General features: G+C 42.6%; 3 protein-coding genes across 4 annotated transcripts; all 3 read right to left on the bottom strand.

Annotated features, from left to right (window-relative positions):
• Nucleotides 1-658: 658 nt before the first annotated feature.
• LOC105676342 (putative sodium-coupled neutral amino acid transporter 11) lies at nt 659-9029 on the bottom strand. 2 transcript variants are annotated; one of them, XM_012374138.2, is made up of 7 exons: nt 8007-9029; nt 6968-7021; nt 6191-6281; nt 5857-6066; nt 5478-5730; nt 5030-5378; nt 659-4908 (listed from the first exon to the last, which is right to left on the bottom strand). In XM_012374138.2, the coding sequence occupies exons 1-7, from the start codon at nt 8070-8072 to the stop codon at nt 4474-4476; spliced, it is 1458 nt and encodes a 485-aa protein (XP_012229561.1). In that variant the 5' UTR covers nt 8073-9029; the 3' UTR covers nt 659-4473. The 2 variants fall into 2 exon arrangements, with proteins under 2 accessions (XP_012229561.1, XP_012229562.1); XM_012374139.2 differs by lacking the exon at nt 6968-7021.
• A 145-nt stretch (nt 9030-9174) lies between these two features.
• Nucleotides 9175-17075, bottom strand: LOC105676340 (mitogen-activated protein kinase kinase kinase 7-like). Its single transcript, XM_012374137.2, has 9 exons — nt 16850-17075; nt 16288-16513; nt 16086-16203; nt 15683-16012; nt 15346-15458; nt 14857-15227; nt 14554-14656; nt 11709-11962; nt 9175-11577 (listed from the first exon to the last, which is right to left on the bottom strand). The coding sequence occupies exons 1-9, from the start codon at nt 16925-16927 to the stop codon at nt 11395-11397; spliced, it is 1776 nt and encodes a 591-aa protein (XP_012229560.1). The 5' UTR covers nt 16928-17075; the 3' UTR covers nt 9175-11394.
• Nucleotides 17076-23170: 6095 nt separating this feature from the next.
• LOC105676349 (uncharacterized) lies at nt 23171-27074 on the bottom strand. The gene is made up of 3 exons (XM_067352523.1): nt 25915-27074; nt 24158-24796; nt 23171-24067 (listed from the first exon to the last, which is right to left on the bottom strand). Exons 1-3 carry the CDS (start codon nt 25927-25929, stop codon nt 23807-23809), a joined length of 915 nt encoding a protein of 304 aa, XP_067208624.1. The 5' UTR covers nt 25930-27074; the 3' UTR covers nt 23171-23806.
• Nucleotides 27075-27967: the final 893 nt, after the last annotated feature.

Raw genomic sequence — 27967 nt, forward strand, 5'->3', positions numbered from 1 at the left:
GCAGTCAAACGTGCCAACTGGCGCTGACTGCCAACCGACTGGGGCTAACTAGGCCGAATCGAGCTGTTCGGGGCGGTGCAGGCGACGGGGGTTGATGACGCGCCGTGATTAGATTCGAACGGCGTCGCGACGACCACGACGCCGGCGACTTCGTCTTGAAGGATCGATCGAGCGCGGGAAACGAGGGAAAAATTGAAATGCGTCGTTGCTGCAGCGTCGCCGAAGGTCATTTCATTTTTATCATTCTTATATCGATTGCACGAACATCGTTGCGATGAAAAATTTCTGGCAAAATGATAAGCCGCTTTTTTTTCAACGTTACGTTCACCTTTGTAATTTGTAATCTGAAGATTTTCAGGTTAGATAAAAAACTATGGATAAACATCGAGCGTAGAGAGCACGCTTTCTCTTCGGACTCAAACGCGGAGAAAACGCGCATGAGTGTTTCTAATCACTTTCACTCACTCTTACTCTCATTGTGGAGTGAAATTCTGTCGCTGGCCGATAAATCATCTGGAGAAAAGTGAGATTTGCTTGATTATCCCCGGATCGAGCCAAAAAACATGACGCGCTGCCGTGATATACACGTGACACAATGCTGCTGCGTAAATAAGCATATGCGGGAAAGAGGAATGACAGAGAGTACGTACAGAAAATCTTTTGCATTAATCACAAATTCGTCTTATTTCGCGAAATAAACTTAGGTAACATCATAGCGTAGCATTGCGGGTACGCGCGCATTTTGCACACCCGCACATCCCTTGTAAACGCATTTATCTATCACAGAATAAATATGGTCGGAAGACCCGCGACGATGGAATAACGCGAGATCGCTATTTACAAAGTACGACTCTTTCCATGATCGTTTTACACGCGGCTACGCACACGCATACACACACCTGCGTATCTGACGCACACACTTGATATCTTAAACTGCTGTCTCGTCTTGCAAAATTGTTGCGACTCATTTTTCTCGACGTATACAATGTCCCTCGTATCGGAGAAGCGTTTAAGAATTCAAAGGTATTTGAGGGCAGAACGTTCCACTAACTTTATCTAGCTGGAAACACTTTGCAAAATACATTGATCCATTTTTTGAAAAAATAGCATTTACGTCAAAGCAAAGATTGTTATTGAAAAATATTAAGTATGTATAAAAAACTATATGTATATAATAAAACTAGCATTGCACAAATAATAAATTATATTCTCGTGTATATCATTTAACGATCTTCGCTTTGTGCGTAAAAAATTTGCTTAATATCAATAGTAATAAATAAATACATTCAGGTATTTACGTGAACATTCAGATTGAATTAGTCTAACAAATAAATTTTCCTTTTCTCAAGTTCATCAAATTTGGCACTTGAAAGATTTTTTCAGACTGATGAGCAGCAGATTGGTAAACCTTTGTTACACATTCCGCAATGTGAAATCGTCAAATCAATATCTCGAAGTGTTTCACCGATCCGTTGCTCGGTTAAATCTCAGTTAAATCTTTTAAATGTTCAATTACACATAGATATTTGAGGCATTGTTTGAATTCTATTTTTATACGATAGAGCTTGTAGAGAGAAGAAAAGTAAAAATAATATCACATGACAGTCGAAGTTGATAATCTATGTGTGTCTTTCCTCGTGTAAAGAACCTTATAATATACATTTACTCGTCACATCACATTACGAGAGCGAAAGAAAAGTTGAATGTGGAATATTTAATTAGAATAAAGCCTTTCCGGGTTTGTGTCTAGCTTCGTAAAATGTCCAGTCATATTCGCGCGCGCGTGTAGGCATCTGAATCAATAACGATAATCTTAATGTCACTATAGTGTAACGGCGAGTGCAGTAAAGTTCACAACCACGTAATGTTTATCGAACCCTCAAGTGAAACATGATGGAACGGGCGTGCGTTCGCCTAGAGATCGACAGGAACTTGCGAATGAGTGCGAAATATTAAATAAACCTTTCTTTTCCTCTCGTACGCCACGTGCGTACGCTTATTTCGCCACGGTTAAATTATGCAATATGCGTATAAAGAATAATATTGCAAGTATCGCGCGTCTCTACTCGTTTCTTTGAACATAATATCGAAAAACTTTCGGCAAGGCATACAATTCTGTTCCACAACGACACGGAATAGCGTGTGCGTATGTGCGTGATAGCGCACCATCATATATAAATATATGTATATGAATACATATATTTATATATGTATATATATATCTGAATCTTTACCTTTTGCCTCATCGTGCTCTGTAATTTTTATACATTTACGAACAATACATTCTATTCTTCCAAATGGCCGAGACAAAAGGCTCTCCCTATAATATATCAATTTTAGATTCTTTATAATTTCTTATCTCTTAAATAGGCTTTTTTAAATCTTTCTTTATATTCATCAAATATACGTAAACAGGTAAACATATTTGATTCATTTTCCTTACGTACTATAGCACGCGGACATGCGTGATAAATACTTTCCTCTTATGTGGTCTTTAATCAATGTAATTTGTGTAAAGCGTCAGAAAGCAGAAGCTTCCGCTTCGTGATTGTATCATTTTCACTATGGCTTTGTGTGATATTTTGATCCACTATATCGCTCTCTCTCTCTCTCACACCTTTCCTCTCTATAAAAGCAATATTCAGTTTTAAAGCCAAAGTCTTTTGTGTTAGATTAACTGAACTTTAAGCGAGAATAGAAAATTTGAGCGATGATTGTACCAGCGCGCAAGATTTTATCGCTATTTCATTCTTTTTGATTTTTTTCTCATTGTTAAATCTTTTAAAAAAGCTTGTATATGTGCAAGGAAATATACTCTTAAATACGATCAGAATTTCTTTCGTAAAAGGCCAAGGTGTTGGTTTTTTCTTCTTTTTTTAAGTAAAATGACGCAAACTTAGACAAGGCAAACTAGAAAGATTAATTATTGCAATATTTTTAAGCCATAAATTATGGACTCATTATCATCTATGAGCATTTAAATAGAGATTGTGTAAATTTTCTTACTTTCAACATTCAATATTAGTCGCTTATCAAGAAAAAATACAAATGTGTGTATGTGTGTATGTGTGTATAGATATACGTGTATATATATGTTATATGTGTATACATATATATCCCGTCATTTATAAACCATTTGTCTGTTCAACATTTCTTTAAAAATATAATGAGATTTTAGCTCACACGCGTTATACGTTATTCTAATCACAATAATCTAATCACGATAACTATTTCTTAAAATTCGCGCATTTTGCCACGGAAGTCTTTTCTTGTTAAAGAATTATTCCTGGAACTTTATATTAAGACTAAATACAAGATACTATTCGGTATCGAATATCGGAAATTGAATAATATCATCAATTGGTACGTTAAAATTCTGGCCTTCTAACAATGTACGTCGCGGGAAATTAATTCATCATTTTTCACCCACGAATCTCTCAAGCTCGTTGCGTACGCGATGACTTCAATAAATTGCGATTTTGTTGCGTAACCTGGTAAATTTGCATACAATAAACATCCAACGACTTATATATTCAACAGAAAAAATTGGCAAGGTTTATTGCCAATTTACGGATTTTTCGCTTGTAAGCCGAATCCTGTATTGCATTGATTTCAAGTATTGCGAGTGTGCGTTCGTCCGACGAATATTATCGCTATAGAAGAAACACAGTTGAATATCTTTGATTTCTGCTTTTTGTTTTATCTGCTTCATCGTTAAGAGCACTGTGATAAGTTGTTTCTATGAGAACTATCCAAGACGTTACGCATAGAATTACGTGAACGAGAATCGCAATTTTCTTCAGGATTTGTACGTGATGATATAATATTATAATCCTCGCAATGAAACGATATATATTCATTCACAGATAAAGTCCTGCTTCTCCCGTGTAGGTGTCCTCGTAGAAACTTTCAAGCTCTTTCCTGCAAGCTTCGTATAAAATCTCGCGTTTCTCGAAACTTTCGAAATAATTGTATCCATTAAAGTGCCGAGGAGCTTCTCTTGTTTCAGTTTCGAAAAGTGTCGGCGAGTGATTCTCAGAAAGTTAAGCTAATCTTTCGGTTATACGAGAAATGGGGAATACTGTGTAGCCGTCTCATAAAATATATCTTCAAATATCAAGTTGATTAGTTGACAAGACGAAAGGAGGAAATGCGATAGTGTTGACATTTTTCGACACGAATAGAAGCGCGATTGCGCTACTTGACACTTTTCGCGACCTTCTTCGGCACTCGAACAGATATTTCGCACACGCTGCGTCAAGATGCGACCTACTGATAAATCAATATCAAATCCTGATTTTCCATTTGTATCGTTAAATATATGTGTGTATATATATATATATATATGTGTGTGTGCATGCTACTTAATTCCCGATTGCACTCTCCTTTAAATTAAAACGCTATACTTTCATTCGAAATTTCGGCAGATTTACAATTTAAAAACTAAAGGTTTACCGTGCTCGTCTGTTAAACTTAGATCCCGGGCTCCGTGCTGGCGAGGACGAGTCGCACCGTCGCGGTCGAATTGTTGACGCAATACGGCATTATCTTGCCGTGGGAGCAACTGTTGCCGGAGGAGCTGCTGTTAATTATGATCAGCAGGAGGCCCGAGATGGCGGCCAGGATGCCGGCGGTCATCAGACCGAGCGCCGGCAGCTTCTTGGACGAGAGTATGGGCCCCTCCTCGAGCTTGAGGTAGCAGAGACCGGGCAGAACGTAAGCGAGCGGCACCGCGGCGAGGATGCCGTTCAGCTCGAGGACGACGCCCAGGCAATCCGTCAGCATGGAGATCAGGTATGCCACTGATACTATCGTCAAAGTAATTATCAGGTACTTGCGGTCCGAGTTAGGCACATAAGCCTCGTGTCCCTCCAATTCGTCCGTGCCCTTGATAGCCGTCATGAGCACCTGAAGCCAAGAGATCGCTCACGTGAACATTGATACGAATAGCATTTCATTATACCGCAAATCGCATGCTTTTAATTCCGCTGCCGGTGTAGATCTGTAATCGCGTGTCGAGCGGCGTTACCTCGCGCGTAACGAAGCACTCGATCGGAAAAGTGAGGAGTATAGTGCCGCTGAACATGACTCGGGCGAAATTCATGAGATCGTCGTCCCAGCAGTAGTTCTCCATGAGATCGCCCTGCACGTACGACGTGAAGGTGGCGTAGCCGACGACCCCGAAGATCGCGGCGATCAGGAAAGACGTGAAGAGGGACCAGTGCGTCACCACGTCCCACTTCTGCTGGGTCGCTCTCTCGATCGAGCCGTAAATCAGGAAGGTATTGTGGTGGCACATGAAAGCGAATGCCATTATGCCGACGGACGGCACGACCCCCGGCAGATTGGCGAATCTCCAGCTGTCGGCCCGGTTCGGACTGCAATTAATCACGCCTATGATTAACGCACGGTGACCTCGCGAGTGGTGAGCTGCAAAAATTTTCCGCAGTCTTTCCGCAAGAGAGATTCACGCTTACACCGTGGCGGCCATGGTGTCCATCCGAATGAAGATAGTGAGGAGAATGAAGCCGACGCAGACCAGCGAGAGGAAGGAGATTTTCGCGAGTCGAGCGACGTTTCGATACAGGCAAAGCGGAATGGTGACGCCGAGGGTTGCCAGAAAGATGACGACCTGTCGATGCGCGAAAATATTCGTCTCGTCTATTCCCGTCACTCGTATCAGGACCTTCGTCACCGTATCGCCGACGACGACGTTGTAAGAGACCATCGCTGCAACGATAAAAATGTTCCACGTGTCGCGATTACTGCTTTCGCTGCCGCTCGTCGGGCAACGAGCTAGAACGACCGGTCTAATTAATTGTTTTTCATTAATAAGATAAAAAAACCTGTACGCACCAATAAAAGGATAGATGAACTGCAACGCCGTGAGAATGTAGAAGCCGACGCGGCCGAAGCTCGCTCGCATCAAACCTTGGTAGCTCATCTCGCCGCAAATGTGTCCGCTTCGCACCATGAGAATTAATGAGTAATCGGTTAACGCCGCCACTAGAATTAATAGACCGATGCCGAGACCGAAGCCAGCTTGATGCAGAGCGTACGGTATTCCTGGAAAATTTCATATCGATCTCTAGCGCGATTTCCACTCCCGCGGATGTTAAGCAGGCATTGTATTTGAGGTATTTTTTTTTTTTTCTACCAATGGTCGAAGTCAGTTATTTTTCTCATTTACCGATCACGCCGCTGCCGATGATGGAATTGATGAAGTTAAAACTCGCGAGCGGCAAGCTATTAAATTTTCCAGCCTCCTCCTCTTCCTCCTCCTGCAACACGTGACGACATTATTACATCGTTGTTTATAATAACACAAGCGCGAGAAAATTAGCGTGACGACGTATCGCTAATCAGTGTCTCATCACTGTATTTTCGCATGCTCGTGAATATTCTGCGGACGTTCATATATTTCGGCGCTTATGAATATTAATGACGCAAGCGGGCGAAAAGAAGGCGTTCCGCGTAACGTCACATAAATATGCAAAACTGGTATATAAAGCTGTTGCGGATCAGCTGTTAGGGGCACGAGCGAGTGGTTAGCGTTTCGGCAGCTAGGCGGAATAATAATTTGGCGTGATATCGTAGCGAGAACGAAGGGAGCGATAAAAAGAGAGCTGTCGGCGCGGCAAACGGCCGATAGCGCACGTGCTAAATCGTGCTCGCAGCAGGCCGTATGATCGTGCAGATTGGCGAATATCGAAAGTGCATCGACCCCGATTCGCCGCGGGAACAACAATACGCCAGGGATGTCATTAGGTCAACTAGCGAAGCGTGGAGCGTTTCTGTTCTAAATCCACTACTGTCGCCCGTCCGACGACGGATGAGAATGCCGCGTAATTTCGTAAACTAGAAATGAGCGCAGCAGGCAGCCTAATCGCGTTTTCTCAACAGGGTGGGGGAAAAAAAAAAACTAGCAAGGAACAAAATGCAGGGGAAATTAGCAGTGGTTCCTTACCCCAACTAATCGCCTCATGTCATCGTAGGATTCTTCGGATGCGAGACTGCCGCCCTATCGAATTTTCGAAAGAGTGCATCAGTAAAGGGATGATTGTGTGCAAATACGATTATAGAGCGTATCTGATTTTTTTTTTTTTTTTTTTCGTAAGCGACAGAAAACCCGATGGCAACGCGCGTCCCTTATCCGTCACTCACACTTTCACTTGCACGGCGCGTCGCTCGCGCGGGTGGCTCGTGCACCCATACGAGTATTCTTATTGACAGTTTCAGACATCGCAATGATTTGAAAAAGAAATGAGAGAATCCGTGCGCGAGAAATCACGGAAGCGATCGGGAACGGACATATTGAACGAAATGTCATTACGGTAATTTTCGCGGCGGATAGAATCGGGAGAAAACGTCTCCTCTTCGGGATAATAGAAAACTTTAATTAAAATGCTAGTCTCGAAAACATCGGACGCGTCTGTCAAAAGGCCTGTAATCATGTGGTTTTTGTTTGGCTTTACGCGATTACACGGGAGAGAATTGCAAAACAGTAAAGAAATTAAGACCTTTCTACGCTCAACTGTTATTAAGAGCGCGATCTTACGAATTAAATTAACGGAGTAGCGAAAATGATACGGCCGACGACTTTCTCGTACTTTTTACATCCGCTAAAAAATAAATAAATAATAAATTACATCCCGCCGTAGTTAAATTGCTTTTAAATTAGTTGAATTGCTTCGAGAGTCACGCGACAAATTTGTTGCAATCTCGTTGAAAAAAAAAAAAAAAAAAAGACGTCTGCCATCTGTTCAGTAGCGTCCGGTGTAATGCGCGAGAGATTTGTCCATTTCTCAAGCGTGACGAGTCTTGGAAAGACGAAAATGTCAGAAGAAACGCGATGTACGAAACATTTTCTTTCCATATTTAACCGAATTGCCGTATGAATATCGCGGTAGCCTCGCTCACGGAAATGGGAAGAAACCGGAAACCTCGGCCAACCACATCCGCCGTTACGCGGAATGAGACAGATCCTCACAACGGTCTCTACTCACGTCTTCGAAGTTTCTCTTCGCGTCGAGGATGTAGCTCTTCTCGTTGACATCGTTGGACGTGGCCATCCTGATCCCAGCTGGGCTTCCTCTCGCGTAAAACGATGGTCTAACTAACAGGAAAAATGATATAGTGCGGAAAAAAACGTGCGAACTTAAAGGGAGGGAACGAGGCTCGCGGGCAGGTCCGTAGACGTCTGATGTTCCGGCCTATCTTCTACCCCTTCTTCAGCTTCTCCCCCCGTCTCACCCCTCCGATACAATCTCTCCTCTCTATCTCTCTTCCTCTTCTTCTCCCTGGGATGCTCACTCCGCTTCCCTTATTCTCTCCCTCCGTTAACGCGCGCGCGTCACGCAAGCGCGCACATATATTTTCCCCGTTTTTCTCTCTCTCCACATTGCGAACTCTAATCACGCTCCAACCTCCGTCATCCTCCACATTTTTCGTCCCTTTTTTCCCCTCACCCCGCTTCAGCGGAGATCGCGCTCTCCTTGTCTGATCAATGTACGCCCACATATGTACCTCTTATTTATACCCCCCTCATCTCCCCTCCTTTCACCCCCTCAGCTCATTCACTATCGCGTCCTACCCTCGCTCGTTATCTTCCTGCCTCCTACCCCGATTTACCGGTCGCGTCCTATTTTCCTTTCCGTTTCTCGTACCTTCGCACCGACGAAATATTGAAGCGCGTACCGCGTTTATTGATTCCGTGACGGCACATATCTCATCCGCCAACTCGATTCGTTCACCGCTTAAGTTTCTGTATGCATTTGTTGCGTCAATTGCGTGCGATACGTAGGCCGCGCGCGCGAGCTTCCGTATCAGATCGTTATGACACACGCGAACATATAGCGTAGGCTTTCATGCTGATTATAAAGCAGCGGAATCGATGCCTTGATGCGTTCTCAAAATAGAAATCGAACGGTTCGCGATTTCTAATGCAATTGTTAAATAATTGTTAAAGAATTGAAAAAAAATTTAAATTGACATCGCTATTAGCATCTCTGGTTATCTATTGATAACATCTGTATAGAAAATGTAAACTTATTGACAAACTTAGGAACACGCGGATGTCACCATGATGCGGTGTGTATGAAAGATCTTAAAAACTTCTTAAGAACAGGATGTGTCTTACGATACCTTCCAAAATAGCATAGACTTTTACGCTGATTGTAAGCAACGGAAAATATTATATTTACATTTTTATACATTTACATATTCAAGTATCAATCTTAACTTATAGATTCTCGAAAAACAACTTGTCGAGAAGCTTCCACAGAGTGTAAGCGTTTTATTATTCGTTACCAATCGCTGTCAAGATAACGAGAAAAATGACATTTCAAGATTTCGTTATGTTTCACGCTTGAAGGAAACAATAAAATCAGCAGGAGTTTTATTCCCCGTCCGATTTAACGTGCGCGAATTTCTATCATTTTCAATATCATTTCTCACGATAGGATAGTCCGTTAACGTAACAGCTATCGACGTTTGCGTATCTTTCCGTCAACAGTCGCTTCGTACGTTCAGTTTTATCGGAAATCTTCTATCTGCACAAGAAACTTATACAAACTTATTCCAGATATTGTCTCTTGCATCTTAAATGGCCTTTTATAGTAGCGGTCAATGAAATGTACTCAGGATTCTTCGAAATAACCTGTTTTTGATAAGTACTGCAAGGGTGGGAAGAATTAAATTAGGTTTTAAGAAAAATTAAAATTTAGCACTAACATCCTGCAACGGCTCTTATCGCCATTTCATTATATTTCTCGTTTGTTAACATATGGAGCCTTTCCATTATATGTATTTTAAATTAGGTTTATTTGGGTATATATAGATAATTAACACGAGCTAGGAAATTAGTTCACACTTATTTTCAAAAAGTGTCGTACAGTTTATTTATAAAAATGGTAAATCGCCGAAAAATGACCGAAAGTGAAAAATCACAAATATCACAAAATATTAGTTATTATTAAAAAATATTAATAATTGTTATAATTAATTATTTGTTTCTATAATTGTTATTGTTATACGTGTGAAATACAAATTTATTAAACAAGTATTGTTTCTATTGTATATTGTCCTATTTTTATAGATATATAAAAATATATTAAAACAATTCAACTAAAATGTTCTAAGCAAAATTATGAATCGTGTGTTAATAATGCCCTTTAATATAAATTTTACGATTTAGTACAGTACTTTGCTTCAGAGTTTAAAGAAAACAATAATTTCGGTGAGTACATTTCATTGACCGCTACTGTATATACTCGGTTTTAAATTGAAATAGAAATACCAGCATACTCCTGCATGTTTTTCATTAATATACTGCTTTCATAAATATTTAAAATTTAATAGATCTATTGTTGCCGAAAAGTCAAATCGAACTTCTCGGCATGTTATAAAATTATTCACGATGCTCAAACAAACACACATTAACAAAGTTTATTTCAAATTAAAACCTTCATTATTTAATTATTGTTTTTGTTTTTGCAACATGATTGACTAAGAGTGGTAATATTACTATAGTCGTATGTATAGATTACATCTCTGACACGTGATCAGTTCCTATCAGACAGGCGAATATTATGCGTGCCGCATAAAAATATAAGATCCGAATATAATCTAAAAAATGATATATTCGTTGATGACTGTTCAATATTCGTGTTTCATTTGCAACATCATCTTTTTCCTCTCTGCGACACGTTATATCAAATTAAAATCTGTACATGATATTTTTCACTGATAAGCAATGCAATAAGCTAAATGATAAAAATTACGTATCACACAATATATTTTCTATACGTTGAAATGCAAACAACAAATTCAATAAATTGTGAGTTCATCATCGAGACGACTAGATTGCATTATTGTTACGTTAAAAATATCTGGAAAGCAATTGAAAAATCTCTCCCCTTGCATTCTAAATAATGTTGTGGCACTTACATGCGCTTGGGAGAGTTCCGTGCTGCGATATTAATCAATCTCGCACCGCAAACGAGGAAAATGTGACGGCAAGACAAAAGATGCGACCGCAAAACCCTGTAGAAAAGCCTAATGGAAGTCGTATCGCGCGTATTTGAAACTGCATTGCTCCTACATTGTAAAATCGAAAGTCAATTATACAGTTTCCGCGTCGTGGATATCGAATTCGATAAAACATGATCGAAACAAAAGGAACGGTTTCTCGCTGGATGACCGTATTGACGCTCACATACCCTCGAGTTTATCGGTAATAAGCGGCACGATGATTCCTATTCGTACGAAATTGGATTGGAATTTTTACGCAATTCCATCCGCGTGATGCACATCGCTGCCGCCGGCACATCGCTGCGAACGCGCAGCGTAAGTACATTCTCGCTGAGACTCCCGGATATATTAAATCGCAATGTCTCAAGAAAGCCTCGACGGGTCCTGACAAGGCACCACCACCCAACCGTTGTTCCCGGAAACGGCGGGACCTATCGTCGGCGCGGCGGCTGCGGTGGCCGCGCTCGTCAGCGCCCCGTTGATCCTCTGATCCTTCATGATTTGCAATTGCCGCTTCAGGTTGCGGTACAGCTGCACCAGAGACTCCTGAAACGTTAATTGCGATATTTCTCACGACTGACGATTTTTTTTTTCAATTTTCTTAACAGACATCGTTAACTGACGTGATGTAATGTTTCGGGCTAAATATACACAAAAAGTGGGAGAGAGAAAAAAACCTTTTCGTCTTCTAATTGCCGCAGCTCTTGCTGCTGCGTGAGGCTGTCGATGCTTAGGTCCTTCAGCATTTCGTTCTTGTGCTGGCTCAACAACGCTATCTCCGTCTGGACCTTGAGATATTCCTGCGCTATCTGCTTGTGTTCTTCGAAGATCTCGCACGAAAGCTTGCACGTGTCGTCGGGCGTGAGAGGTCTGAGGTCGGCATCCAAAAGGCGACAAACATTGCCCAGGTCTTCGCTCGTGGTGCTGCTACCTGCGGCATCGCATTGCAAGAATTTATTACAGACGAATTCCGAACATCGTCCCCGTATTCCGGCTGCAATTGAATGTGTTAATAAATGTGATGACGTAGTCCTAGATATACAGTTTAGTACGCGATACGCCTTCCAGATTTCTCTCGGAGAGTCGCGTTATTAAAATTATTCCTCTCCGACACTCGTCCCCGGAAATGTATCTTTCTTTAAGTATGCTTCTAACAATCGCCTCTCAGCATAGACACAATTCTAATGAATATGTACTAACGCAGTAGGACCCAGCAGCGTTTGAGAGTGTCGGTGCCGACGATCTCTGGATAGTCGTCGCACATGTCGATCCACCTGCCGCTCTCGCGCGAGCCGCAAGTTACCTCCGACGGCAAGTTAACGCCCGCACGATTATCCTCCGCGTCGCCGACAACGCGGCCTTATCCCGTCGACATAATTCCTTCGCTCGGTTCCGCGCGACTCAGACTCGGGGCCCCGTCATAGGTGGGCCCTCGTCCTCGGCGAGAGCAACGCGAGAATCGCGTCAGCGATGCCAGAAATTTCACCGGGACCGAATGCCGAGCGGTTTCTCGCGGTTAATCGCGGCGATTGTCGCCAACGGCTTGTTCAATGGAATGGATCCGGGAATGGCCGTGTTCGAGGGATCAATTCCCGGTCGGATCGATCGAATGTGTCCTCGATTAAAATCGAGCTCGTATTGCGCGCTTGGCGACCTGGCGATCGGCGGGAGGTGCTCCTCCGTAGGGAGTCGGCTCTCTACTAAACAAACGTACGTCTATATTGGGGATGCTGACTCAGCCACACCTGCTTCTAAATACCCCCCACCCCGACTTCGACGAGGAACGCCGCGGAGCGTATACACGAGCCAAGAACAAAACGCGCGGCTTGATTCATCCTCGAGAGAATCTTGTGCCTGATTTTTTTTTATTCGCCTCGTTTTGTCGTCGTTGTCGTCGTAGTTTTCCTCCTCTCTCTTTCTCTCTCTCGTGTCCGCCTCCCCACGCCGCTTATATCGCCTTGTCTTCTTCCTCTTCTGACGTTCGTCTCGCCTCCTCGCATTCGCGACGGCCGTCCTCTTCTTCGTCGTCGCAACGTGCCAATCAAAAGCGAGTCACACGTCCTACCGATTAGTCGTCAGTTAAATTTAGTGCACGCGCACATCGTGGCCGCTATTGCGGCTACACGGGCCCTTTGCCAGGGTACACCGGCGAACTCCGTCGATCGACGAACCCTCGATGAATATAGCATGCCGAGCTCATAACTTGTCCTTTCTTGTTGCCATCCGAGCGCATCTCAATCAGCCGCACCATTTATCTGCATATAGTTGTCGCGTAAAAATATATATTACTCCACATACGAGAGTAGATACTTCTCATTGTCATATAGCTCTATATATTCGCATGTACAAAAATCTATTTAAAATACAACATTTATAGCACATAGATATAATAAATCATCGTAAAGACGCAGAAATTATCGTAATGTTAAATCGATTTCGGGAATCGCATAAAGATAAGTGATCGCTTGAGAGAGCCGATAATTACGACGTATCGTATACGTGGAAATGCGTTATGAGCAATGCGTTATGAGCAATGCGCATTAGTCGAGGCAAGAGATGAAGACGCGGTCGGAGAAGGCGCCCGATGAGTCAGCGCGCGGTGCTTAGTATTCTAGGCCGAAAATAATCTACTTCGTGTACCACAAAGCGCTGCTCTGTAAGCTCAAAATGCGTGCTCGTGTCAGCTCGCGGGAGGCATTGTGTCCATTAAAACGGCAGATTAGTCATGCTAACTCAAACCAATTTTTGTAACTGTACTGAAATCGTAAGATATTTTTTTTTTATCACCAGTCGATTGCTGAATATTGCAAATTAGATTTGTCATACATATTTGTAAATTCATAAATACAGTATAATAATGTTACATATAATACACGTTTTGTAACATTGCACGTGTAGCATGATTACTATATCGTAGAGTTATGTAATATTACAAAAGCAATTTTTTGGTTTTATCAATATTTATGTTATTCTGCATTTCCATCGCATGGAAATAGCGTAATTTTAACAAGATCGTACAGAATTGCAATTCGCAAGCCGTATAAGGCATAAAACATAGACAATTCTTGCACTAATGCTCCTGGCAATGTGCCTTCAACGCGACAGAGACTGGTCTCGCATAAGCAGCCAGTTTGGTGCCACAGCCTCCTTGCGATCTTTTTTCGGCACCTATTCTGAGAATCTGCACGAGTGTGCATTTAAACAAAAGTTTTGCTCTTTCTACTTATTTACTAAGTTGAAACGGAATTATCCTGTACATATTATTATGTACGGTATCATTTTTACTTAGTAATTTGAAGATTGAAGAGAGAGATGCATTTCAAATGATTTCAAATATGAAGAGTGATTTATAACAAATTACACTGTGCACGATAAAAAATTTTTAATTTTTCTATTCAATGGATTATCTTTTCTTGAAATAACTTTGCACTGACTGATAAATCCAAGTTATATGGACTGCGCTTACACATTTCCATTTATTTCTAAGAAAAAAAAAAGATAGAAACAAATCAAATTACTTACTTTGAACATTTTTCTTCGTCTTCTGAACCACCTTATCTAATCCAGCCATGTTATTTGGAATTTCCCACGATGTATCAGAGGAACTCGGTAAATCCCAAGCATGCTGCAGCATGGAAATGAGAGAATCAATGTATGAATGACTATATTATAACATTACAGACCTAACGATATAAACAAGGACAGTACACTCGAAAAGAAAGAAAGAACTGTTTGTGGCAGAAATTGACAAAATAAAAATATAGAAAATAAATGAATTAAAAATTGAAATTACGCAAGATACACTTTATTGAGAAAAATACTAACCGGATCGCACTCCACATGCAACGGAGCGAGATTATAGTTTTTCTGTTGCAATGCGACGAACTTGTCGTTGCATGTCTTCGGTTGTACTGTTGTACTTTGCGAGATCGGCGATTGAGCGTGTTCTGAACTGTCCATAGGAAAATGGTTATTCAATACCGAACACTCGTCAGGTACTTGTTGAAATCCTAAATTATTTTGCTCAAGTTGTGATGATTTTTCTTCATTGGAACATTCGTTAGTTTTTCCTACTTGCCGCTTAGGAGTTGTAATAGTGCCGTTCGCAACAGAGCCGTTCATCAGAGAATCTAACGTACTGGCTATATCCAGCGTATCTGCTATTTCATTCTCGTCTACCTCATCAGCTCCGCTACCTGTAATGTGACACACGTTTGTGTTTATATCTATATATTATTGAAACGAGTGTCAGTCTATACTTGTGTTTCTAACAATAAAGTATGCGCATATCATTACGAATTAAATTACACGTACTTAGGGAATATTCAACAGGTTCTAAATGGTGACTGAAAAATTCTGACAGTTCAGTCATTATGCTTACTACTTCGTCCATAGGAGGTCTCTTTTCAGGTGCTTTTTGCCAACATCTGTCGAAAAAAAGCAAAGTTAGATTTGGGCATAGCAAAAAGATCTTTTACAATATAACACATATACATATTTTTCATAATTATATTATTTTTAAACAAATTACTCAATACTAGAAATTTAGAATATTTTGCATACAATTATCAATATAAATTTTGACTTAATAGGCTAAATATATTAACAAAATACATATTAACTATGCTGTTATTTCACATAGATTTCTTACCTAGTCAGAAGATCCTCAATTGGTTGTGGACATCCTTCTATTAAAGGAGGCCTTTGTCCTACATGAACAGCCCACATTATTCTATAGGCTGAAGCTCCAATATCATCAAAGGGCTTTTTACGTGTCAAAACCTCCCACAAAATGATACCCCAACTAAATACGTCGCACTTCTCTGTATACTTGGATCCTTCGAACACTTCTGGTGCCATCCACGCAGCTGAGCCTTTATTATTTGTCATATATGTATTTAAGTCGCAGGCTGTACCAAAGTCACAAATCTTAAGAATTTGTCCACCCATAACTAATAACAAATTCGGTGGCTTTAGGTCTCTGGGGAAAAAAAATCAAATTGTTTGAAATGCACAAAGATATTAGCAGAAGTGCATTGATATCTTCTTTCTACCTGTGTATCAATGGCCTTGGTTTCATATTATGAAGATGCGCAACACCACGCGCACATTGGAGAGTCCAACTCATGGCATGACTAGTAGTGTAATGTGGTTGAGGATTGCAATGCAGTACTACGCACATAAATACGAAATCTTAAATGACAAATTTACTTCGTCTAATCAAAAGAAATCGATAGATTTCTCATTAGACATTACCGTTATACAATGAGCCACCTTCCGCATATTCCATTACCAAGCATACCGGATTCTTAGTACATGCACCATATAGTTTAACAATATTGGGATGGGCGACTCTGGATAACTGCCTAACTTCCACAGTAAAGGCTTTTCTTTCTCCTTCCGAATTTATATGTTTCACAGCGACGTCCTGTCCTCTCCATTTTCCTTTCCACACAACTCCGAAGGAACCTTTGCCTACTACCTACATGATCAAACAAAGTTTGAGAATAAATCTTTAACAATATGTTTCGCCAGATGTTCTGACAATACAGCAAGAGTGTTAAAAACGAGTTATCTAATAGCACGCGCTTTTCAAACGTATATTTTCTTATAAACGAATAATCGTTTCCTCTCGTATGAGGTTATCCCTCTGATACATTAAAGGTTGATACATCAAAACAATAGATATAAACTTGTTCCAGTTGTGACAATCGAATTACATCGAACGTTAAGAGATACTTGGGGAATATTTACGGAGCACGAAGCATCACACGACACAACACGATTAAGAGGAATCGATGAGTGTCGAGAGAACTACCTGCTCTGTTTCAATTTCATTATAATCGATTTCCTCAACGAACTGCTGCTGATGGCCGGTTAACTCTTTGCTCGCCATCGCACACAGTCCACATCACATCATTTTCAGAGTACATTTAATCAAAATTGCGAGTCCGCACGCGAGTGTGTTTACTCAAACTGGCTTCAAACAACCTCGCAAATCGCCATTTTCCGTATCAGGCCGAACTTCGGCCGCCGAAGTTGATGGGTGCACGGTTGATGGAACGAGTGCAGCGCCATTCATATGAAATTCTAACTAACAGGAACTATAAAGTCACATTCGTTTACCAGCTGCAGAAAAATCGATAAGAAACCGACCGGCTTCTCTCTGCTACATTTCAATTGCGACGTGTGGTGGAGCTCACAGCGCGATTCAAGATTCAAATTACAAACACAAGTCTTATACAATGCCACATAGCGGACATTGTCAAAATAGTATTGAAATAGTTTCCAAAAATTCGTGAGACGCTGAAGTGAGGAAATTCGACATTATAAGGACATTTCGAGAAAGGTACGTCCCATGTTTGTCAAGTTTGAATTTTATCTCGGAATATGATAGAAAGAGAGAGAGAGAGCGAAAGAGATTGCTCTAAATATATAATATATAATTTAAATGCGCTTATTAACAAAGAGGTTAGGAAATGAAACATTTACTCGTAAATTGTCAACTATATTCTTCTTACTTATTTGTAATTAATTGTCTAAGAATTGTCTAAGGATGCAAGATTTTTCGAAAACAATTAACATTTAGACTGCACATCACTCATATATGAATGACGCGTGATTTTTCGTAGGAATTGTCACCCATAAATGAGTGATGGTTTTAATAACTTAAGTAAGAATTTTATTCATTATTTACAGTGACATCGAATAAGAACAATAAAATTATTTGTATAAAGTTGCGTGCGTTGCATTTTTTACTTTGGGCTCGCGTTCAAGATTAACTGTGCAGTCTAAATCTTAATTAATCGAAAACGACAACTCAGTGTCGATGAAAAAAATGTCGCATTGTCGGCAATACTTTCGCGGAGCGTCCGCGTTATTCGTAATGCATAATTCTTGATGTCTTGTTCTGCGCGACGCGAATGTTCACATGCGAATGTGGCAATGCGCGCGTCATAGAAGGAAAGCGAGAAAACGGCTTTCGGCTCGAAGAGCCGGGACTGAATTTAACTTGCGCGCGCGTGTAATTGTGAGTTAAGGATGCGATTGCTCGCTATTGGGCTAGAACACGTTGCCTGGCCTTTACGCTGACCCGTGCTTTCACCCGGTAGCGTCTCTCAATTCGCCCCTCGTTCGTCCTCGTAGTCCTGTCTCGGATTCGTCCCCCGCTGGTCACCTACTTAGCGAGTCGTGACGTAATATATGAACGTTCGCAAATAACACCAAATTGTCTCATTGTATGATCCCTTCTACGGCATCCTGCAACTCTCGGACGTGCTGTTCATCTCGCGTGTTTTCCGAGAGGAAAAAGATTCTTTGTGTCACAATAGATTACATTGCAAATCTCTCGAGCTAAATTTTGTCTATAATATTTAAACATTTTGCCAGGAATTATATTTCTCTTATCTTCTCTTATAAAAATATTAGAGGAGAGTTGCGTACTAATCGCCTAATTGGGTCGCCTAATTGCATCTCTTACGTAAGGTACGATTTATATTAATGATATCGTAAAAATTTAATTAAAAGTACATTGCTATAGGAAAATATTTAAATATTTTTTAATAAAGCAAAGTTGGCAAAAGTTACAAATCGAGTTACAAATCATAAACAAGAGCAAGGAAGAATGTATATAGAAATATAGCAAATTGTCAAAGTTATATATATTAGAATTTGCTAAATCAATCAGAAATTTGATTTTAAAAACTGCCGAGATTACTATTAATGCAAGAACCTTTTATTTCATTATTGTCCTAAAAAACATGTAGCAAGAATATCTCATTATTTTATACATTTACTAATAAGAATTAAAATCAATTACTCTTGAATTATTTAACACATTTCATTTATTTTTATCAAAACATAAAGAAATATATACTTCTTACTTTAAACACAATCCATGATTCGTGACAGAACTCTGAATAGAAATTTATAATTTTATGTATTGTGTAATGCAGAAAATATTTGAAATATTTAGAATATACATATACAAGATACATATCACCGATCTTTCAAATGTTTTCTGTGTCACGCGGGACATAAAAAATTATAGATTTCTATCTCGAATTTTATCGTGAACTATAAATCTTCCAAAGTGGTCTTTTACTTTACGAAATACATTTCTTTTCTCGGTGCATATATGTTTTTGTATATATAGGACGCAATTACACTTAGCTGACGTAACGCGCGGGACTGTCGATATAATCGCAACAATTCGCTGCATTACTGTGGCACATCTCGCCGAATACCGCGAAAACGGACGAACCGCACTGTACCGTACTAATCTCTCGGCACCTTTCACCGTGCGCGTGTCATCATGGTCCGTCATATTCGGGATTGTAACGCGGCTTGCCTCGCGCTCGCTCGCGAATTGCAATCTAGCGTCCGCAAGCGAATTTTCGCCGCTTTAGCCGCGCGGGAATATAATATTGTGTCCAGGACGCCGGCACGTAGTTCGGCAAGCAGTATACCCAAAGTATTACGTAAGAAATACGGTATATTGCGAAAGAAAAGCTACAATTTCCCCGACGCAAGCATCGCATAATCGCATTTTTATCGACGCCACCGCGAAACATCGAGGAAAATTACGCTCATTCCCATAAAATGTGATTGATCGGCGATTTTAATCTTTTTTTTTTCCTTGCGTTCTCTCTGAAAGAAGGAAGCGATGAAGGTGGAATTTATAGAACAGCATACCTCTTGATTAACGACCAGCAGCTACTTATTAGCGGCTGTTACGCTAGACGTTCTTACAGAGAGCGCAGCTAATCCGGCTTATTTATTATGCTAAACTGACAATCGCATAAGCGTAAAGAGATTTTAAAGTTGTTCGCGTCACGGGTAAGCAAGAGTTACGGAGATATTAGTATTAAAAGAATTTAAAAAAAAAAAATTGACCGCTCGACAAGACAAAAATGTAATGTCGAGTCGGCGTTTATCAGAGACATCATTCGTGATCGTCGCGAATGTTTCCGTAAAGCCGACATTGTGCGATCACGCGGTACAGCCGAGAAATCCGGAAACAGTGAAAGTGATCCCTCGCGACCTCCGCGAATGCATTTTCAATGTACCAATGAATTAGCTTGAATGCAACGCCGATCGCGCGCATTCATTGGCAAGTCCGTGGGATGAGATCCGCGGTTGGAAAATCTCCCGCGTTAATTTCTTCCTTATGTCTTTTCCACGTGATGCGAATCCGGCCGCGATTCCTCTCGAGCACACTCGCCGATTTCATTCCGACTTCGGTACGTGCGCATCGCGCATTGCCGGAGAGAGAGAGATTCATTACCCGCGCGAGATTTATTAGCATCCTGACGAGAATAATTGATCGCGAATGCACGTCGCCGGCTGTCTAATTGAAATCACGATACAGACATCTGGGATGCAACGGTAACGATATTAAGCACGGCGTTGCGCGCCAACGTAATACATTAGCGTAAATGTCATGTCGTCATTGCCACGCTGGATTGAGCGTGGTTAATTGTCGCGCGATTATCGATCAAATGGGGCTCTATTCATACGGGCAATCTACTTCTATTCGGCCGAAACAGCTCGCGGACAGGTGTCGATATCGAATACCACTCAGTTTAATAACATAATTATGCACTTTAATCTAATTTAATGGCACGCGTGACACAGTACGGCGAAAAAGATCGACACTAAAAGACTCCTACAACGCGGCCGATCTAAAAAAGGCATTTTGTCATGCAGCCGGGAAGGAGGAGAGGGGGGGGGGTGGAGGGACTCATGAAGCGCTTTCACGCTCGGATCAAAAGTCCCGTGATCGGCTATCACGAGGGAGAGAGAAAGAGACAATGTCCGAATAACGGCCTCGGATCGGAGTCGTTCGATTTTTGAAGGAGGCCGGCGTCTGACCTTTCGAAAGTGTTTTTCTCCTCTCCCCTCCCCCCCGCCTGTCTACTTACAAGCCTGTCTACCTTCTCTCTTCCTCGTTTAAGTGGAAAGAATAAGAAAAAAAAAGAACAGACTCCTGTGAAAGTTGCCTCCTGGCTACTACGGAGTGCCGTCACGCCGCTTCCCTCTCCGGCTGATCTTACCCTAACTTACCCCCCTCCCCCCCGCCTTCCCCGCCGACATCTTCTCTATTCCGCGCGCAATGTTTCTCAACGGAAATTTTCGACCCTTGAAATTATCCACGTCGATCATCTCCTCGGCACTTTTCCGTATCGTCGAATGCAAGCGAATTATTCGCGACCTTTAAAGCAAAGTGGTCGACATTATAATTATGTATATTGTAAAAATTTGGCTTGTATCACAAAGGCGGTTTTTTTTTTTTTCGCACGTTTGGTCTATTCAAGCTGAAACTCGACGCGGAAAGATGATGGACGGCTGGAATCCACGCAGAACACTTGATTTATTCTCCGTGCCGTGTCGTGAATCCAAAGCGATTTGTATCGTCGTCCTGTTCCCATCGCTACGCGTGTCACGTCTACGTGTGAACCGTGAGAGAGCACAGGTACACGGCGCGCATACACGGAGGATGTCGCGCGAGCGTGCCGACTAGCTTCCCTTTCTTCCTCCTCCATTGGTTTTCTCGTCTTCTCTCCCGTCGTTAAACTCTCGTGTCAATGAGCGGAGATGCCTCGCTTTCGCCCGCCGTCTCATCTCGCCCCTCGGGCGATTTCAAGTAGCGAACAGCTGTTCCGCGCCGCGACGTATACACGCGATGCATGAGCCGCGTACGCGTTTCATTATGCGCGTCTGTCGCTTACGTTCAGGTAAACGATAGTCAAAAGCGCTTTTACCCTCTTTCCAATTATATTCCCGCGAATGCAAAGCGTGTCGCGATGAATGAGTCATCGAATTCAAGCCGCATTTATCCGTTTAATATTTGATTCTAATGCGAGAGAGAGAGAGAGAGAGAGAGAGAGAGAGAGAGAGAGAGAGAGAATTATGTATAATCTGCGGTCTGATGCAAGAACAACCAACTTTCTGGTCAAAGTAAGATGCGCCGTATAATAAGTTCTGGCAGATGCGATGTTTTATAGGCGAATTAGAAACTTTTCCGGGAAAATCAATTCTAAATTGCAAACCGCTTTATTTTTTAGCCGTGAAAATTGCTGTCTGCGAGAGATCGTATTTATTCAAACTTATTACGTATCGTAATTTATTTTAAAATTTTGATTGTTTTACCATCAAGCAAAAAGTATAAGTAAATAGACGATTTATTCTTGTATTTCTAAAACTTATCACAAAAAGATCGATTGATTGTCTCATTTATAATTGATATTTCTGAAATCCGCGACGGGAAAAAGTATGCCGCTTTAATTAAAATGTGCCTTGTCTCTTTTTAACTCTACTATGGAACATAAGGCAAATTTCGCGTGTTGTTCGATGCATTTTCCATTACTCATTAACGCCTAGGAAACGCACGTGCACTATTTGCATGGTCATCGTAGGAAATTCTCTTGTGCTACTTCGCGTATCCTACTAGGGATCGCTGTTGACTGGCTCATGAGGATTATTCAAGATGTTTCAAGCGAGAGAAAGAAAGAGAGATGCAAGGGAAACGGTTGGACGAAATCCGGCGACGCGCGTCGTTCTCGTCTCTTGATTAGCGGTTGTTTAGGAGCAGTGAAAGTTTCTTCACGCGCGCGCTCACAGAGATGCGCTTACTTTTTCGGAAAGAGATAAACTCTTCTCCCTCTCTCTTTCTCTCTCTCTCTCTCTCTCTCTCTCTCTCTCTCTCTCTCTGTCTCTCTGCTACCCTCCCACGTTCGCTCTTCTCACCTGACGAGAATCGACGGCATTTGTTGCCATTGTCGCGCAATGCTCGCGCGTTCTCATGCGGAAACGCGCTGAGAAAGGAAGTCTCGGCGCGGGAATTAACCCTGTGATATCTACGACGAACCCGTAGCTGAGTCAAAGCCCGAGACATCACTAAGAAAATAGCTGATGCAGATTTTCACTCTTGTACGCGACGTACATTGATTGATTATCGACGTACGAGCGTAAAATAACGTCTTAATGCCGCGATAGCACGATGAAAGAACGTGTACTTGGGAATTAAACGCCATAGAGATTGCGTTACGTAGCATTGAACGAAATTTCGAATTTTCAGGTGAACGAAAGCACGCCGAGTGTGCGATTCTGCGCGCCGTCTTTCTTTATTTATTTTTATGAATATTGGAAATTCCGAAAATATCGAGAAAGCAAATGGAAACTCGAGAAACTGTCCGAGTTGATAGATGTGAAATTTTTCGAATATCGGACATTATTGTTCGACAAGTAGAATCGATGCGATTAGCGCGCGGATCGGAAAGGATACAACAATGAATCAAGATCGTAGACATGATTTTATGTAAAAATACATAAAAAAAAGCTTTATTTCGCCACCGTTTTCTTGCAAAAAATAAGTATAAAAAAACATCTCTCCCTCGTTCTAGTCGTCGTAATCGTTATCATTATCATCATCATCATCATCATCGTCGTCGTCAACATCATCATGGTAGTCGTCGTTGTTGTTATTATCGATATCATCATCGTTTTCATCACCACCATCAACATCGTCGTCGTCGTCGTCGTCATCGTATTCAACATCGTCATCATTATCGCCGTTCTTATCTTCATTATCGTCATCATCATTATCGTTGTCGTCCTCTTCTCTCGGCGATCGCGCGTACAACACAGCGATACGTCAACACGACACGTATCGTCGTCGCTGATTGTGTTAGAGGTATGTGAGCGGTGTGTGCGTGTGTGTCGGTGAATGGAGGAGCAGGATGAAGGGGCCGCGGGGGTAGCGGGGGTGAATTGACTAGTACGGCCCGGAACCACCGGGTGGCCCGTAATTCGAGCTCGGTCCGCTGGGCCCGGTGCCGCCGATACCGCCACCGATTCCACCACCGATACCGCCGCCAATTCCGCCTCCGAGTCCGCCGCCGTGGCCGCCGCCGATGCCACCGCCGTGACCGCCGCCGAGGTCGCCGCCGATGCCGCCGATGCCGCCGCCGAGACCGCCGCCGCCGCCGCCGCCGCCGCCGCCGCCGCTGTATCCACCGCCACCGGTAACTTCCTTCTGCAATGTGCAAAGAGGATTTAAACAATTGGACAATCGGACCTTCCGCTTTCCGCTTGAGCTGCAAATTCTCCCGCCCGCGACTCTTACCTGCGTCTTGTATTTGATGAAGTAGACTTCCGGTTTGCTGGGTTGCGTAGGCGCGATGGTAGGCAGGTTGATCTCGGGCGCCTCTTCGGGTTTCTTCACCAGCACGTAGATGAGCGTTTTCTGCTCATCTTGCTGAGGCAGCGCCGGGATCACCGGTGCGGTCGGGGTTGGCGGGGTAGGCGCCTTGATGAAGATGATCTTGTAGTGCTTCTGCGGCGGGGCCGGTGGTGCGATCGGCCTGATCGGTCTGTCCTCGGGAGCCTCCGGGGGCGGCACGTGGACGTAGATGTGCTTCTGAATGAGCGAGCCGCCGCCGGCGTATCCGCCATCGCCGCCGCCGAATCCGCCGCCGCCACCGCCGCCGAATCCGCCGCCGAATCCGCCGCCGAATCCGCCGCCGCCACCGCCGCCGAATCCGCCGCCGGATCCACCGCTGAATCCGCCGCCCGATCCACCGCCGAGTCCACCACCGAATCCTCCACCGAATCCTCCTCCGCCTCCGCCACCGCCAGTACCTCCCCCGAAACCGACATAATTACTGTCGCCGCCCCCGGGGTAGCCGCCGCCACCGGAAGGAGCACCGTAGCTGCTGCTCGGCGAGGCCGGCTTCGCCGTCGCCATCGCGACGAGCGCCAGGATCTGCAATTATAAATCGATTCGATTTTACTATCGGGTTCTTTTATTATTAGCGACCTGCATAATTTCGCTCTTGTTCGAGTATTCATAAGTTTTGCGACCTTCGCGTTCTGTCATTTCGCGCGAATATTTTAGTATTTTATATAATGCTCCAAATTCAGTGCATTTTGCCGTTCCACTTTCTTACTCGCATTTAAAGTTTAATATACGCAAGTTGTGTGCGTCCTTATGAAATCCTCATAATAAGTCAAGTTAATTACGATATCTCATAAAGTTCCTTCAAAATTTTTCTAGAGACAAATGATATACGTATAAAAAAAAAGCAAATTTAAATGTCAACTTTGCATATTTCCACGCATTTCTAAATACTAAAGAGCAATGCAAATTGTTTGATCTTCCGAGACAAACAGTTGCCCTCGGCATTCTTCCGTTTATCCTCAAGATTTCGGAAACGATGCGATAAAAGCGTACGTAAAGAAACATTTTCGGAAAAGCGCGGCGGTGGATTTACGAGCACGGAGGATCTCTTTCGTTTGGCCATCAGCCGCGCTTTGTTTGCTCCTCATTAATATTACGTAAACCGGGAGAATCCCGACGTACAACCTCTCTTCCCTCTTGTCTTTCTTTTAATCTCGCGGACGGAAACTAGAGAAGTGGCACAATCACTTGAACCGGTTCCCAGGTTGGTCACTATCATCCGAGTACATTGACACCGCACACAATGGCTCCCGTGCACCCTCCCCTCCCTCTTTTACTTTCTCCCGCATCTTCCCGCCCTCCTCCCCTCGTTCTCGAGCGTACCACGAATTTTGCTTCTCGTTCTCGTTTCTCTCACGTTCTCATCCTCCGAGAAATCTCGTGTAATTTTCACATTGCAATCCCCCGCGTACACGTTAGAGAGAGATAGATAGATAGATAGAGAGAGAGAGAGAGAGAGAGAGAGAGAGAGAAAGAGAGAGAGGAAGGAGCACAGAGTCGGAATCCGAGTGAAACGGTACGGCGAAACGCGCGAGAGGAGGAAGAAGGAAGAGTGGCAAAGAGGAACGCGGAGGAGAAGGAAAAGGAAAAGAAAAAGGAAAAAAAAAAAAAAAAAAAAAACGAGAAATCGTCGCGCTACTCACCACGAATGCCCTCATGGTTGCTGCTGTTCCTTGATTTGAGGACTGATGCTCCGCGGATGTCTTGAAGCCCCCTTTTATACGGGCCAGCTTCGGGGGCCCCACTCGTGCCTCGACCCATCACCTATGAGATGCGACGGAGCTATTGCAAATCTCTCTCCCTCTTTCTCTCGGCACTTGCCTTCTTCTCTTGCGATACAAACCCGCGGCGCATCGCTCAAATTTATCTCCCGTACTTTCGTCTCTGAAAATTCATCTATTCGGACCCGTCGCACAGAATCGGCCGCGCTCATTTGTGACGCCGACGCGTGACGTAGCGCGGATTCAATGACAAACGAGCGTGAGAAATGTGTCGCACAGGACACTTACGGGTATCGTAAGAATTTATCTAGCTGCTTCTATTATACGCAATACTGTAACAGGCTGTTCTGTTGATAGTCTTTCAGTGAAATAATCTCTCTTCTCTCCCTCTCTTCATTGCGCTCCAACTGAGACGTTCGTATTACTTTCATTGGTGACATGTAAATTTTTCCAGAAGAAGTGTGTCTCAATAATGCGTTCTTAATTATTAATTAATGAGAAATAATGTGCGTGTCGCTGAAATTAAATTTACATAATATTAATAAAATTCACAAATGAACTTTATTGCCATAATTCATTTAATTTATAAACTTGTCAATGGCGAATTTTAACGATATTGCGCAGTCATTATGGCATTTTTGCGTAAGAAACATATTTGGCGGCGAGAGTAACTTGAGAGAAATTATACTATATATATGCATATATGTGGTATACGATGTGCAAATTATACCATTTCAGTCCATAAAAGTTTCAATCCACTCCCTGTAATTTCGCATACCCGTCGTTCCTCGTTTCGCAGACGAATCGATGAATTGACCGTATGATCGAAAAACGCCGTGTCGAAATAGATACGTCCGCGGCTTTTATTACGACAGCCGCTAACGCGGCTCTTCTTCTCCCGCGCGCTTACATGTGTCTTCGGGTAAATAGATAATAATAATAACGTGTCTGTTGTATCACGCACCAATACTTACGGTGGCGCGCAAAGGTGCGAAATAGATGTAACACGAACCGCGGCTGTTGCGTAGGATTACGCTTAAGTGTAGCTTCGCGTTTCGAAAAGCTAGTGCGACCCGGCGGGCAGGTCGGATCCTGAGAAGCGGCTTCACGCAACGCGAAGCACGTTCTCCTAAACGACGACGATGACTGATATTAAAACGTCGGAATCCGTGGGAAAGATTGGAATCAAAATTTATGCCCATTATCGCATTACACGCGAGATATGTATTATAAATATACGAATATTAATAGCATCGCTCTGCCGCCGCTCGTAGAAAGTGTAACTGACACCCCGCTCGGGGCTCGTGAAGCACTCGACTCCAATTCCGCTCGATCGCTGTATTCCGTGTAATTAACAGATACTTAGAAGCACTTGAGAGATTTATGTCACTTCGCGTATGCGGCGCATATCGATCGCATACTATGTGTACAAATTCACGTATTATGTATACCGTGACGTGCAAAAATGCCAAGGCTACACCGCGACTCCGATTCGTCGCATCATTCAAATCGGCATAGCCAAGCATTGAAAGCGCTGTTGTTGGAAAATATTTTTTTTTTACATATTTTCTCTTCCTCTCATCAAAGTTTATAAAAAATTTATTTGCTTCTTCCATTTATATATATATATTTTTTTATAATCGTACACTTGATTGAACAAGATTTTATGTATGATTACTCGCTCGCCAGAAATGAAACTTCGCGAAGAATGAGTGAAATTTCCAATGCTAGAAATCTGCATAAACGTTTATCTCATTTTAACTGAGGACGCTTTGCGATTGACTGAGTAATTCGCGGTGACCGAATACTTCCCGCCACTGGAGGAGGCTGAAACAATGGAATTGGCCGCTTCCGTGATCCGCGAGACCGAGAAACAGACAGGAAGAGAAAAGAATTTAAAAATTTCGGCTGCTCGTTCTCTTCGAAAGTGCTCTTTGCGTGCATGCGGTGTAACGGAAAAAAAAAAAAAAAAAAA

This window comes from Linepithema humile, chromosome 3, assembly GCF_040581485.1.
Source record: "Linepithema humile isolate Giens D197 chromosome 3, Lhum_UNIL_v1.0, whole genome shotgun sequence".
NCBI lineage: Eukaryota > Metazoa > Arthropoda > Insecta > Hymenoptera > Formicidae > Linepithema > Linepithema humile.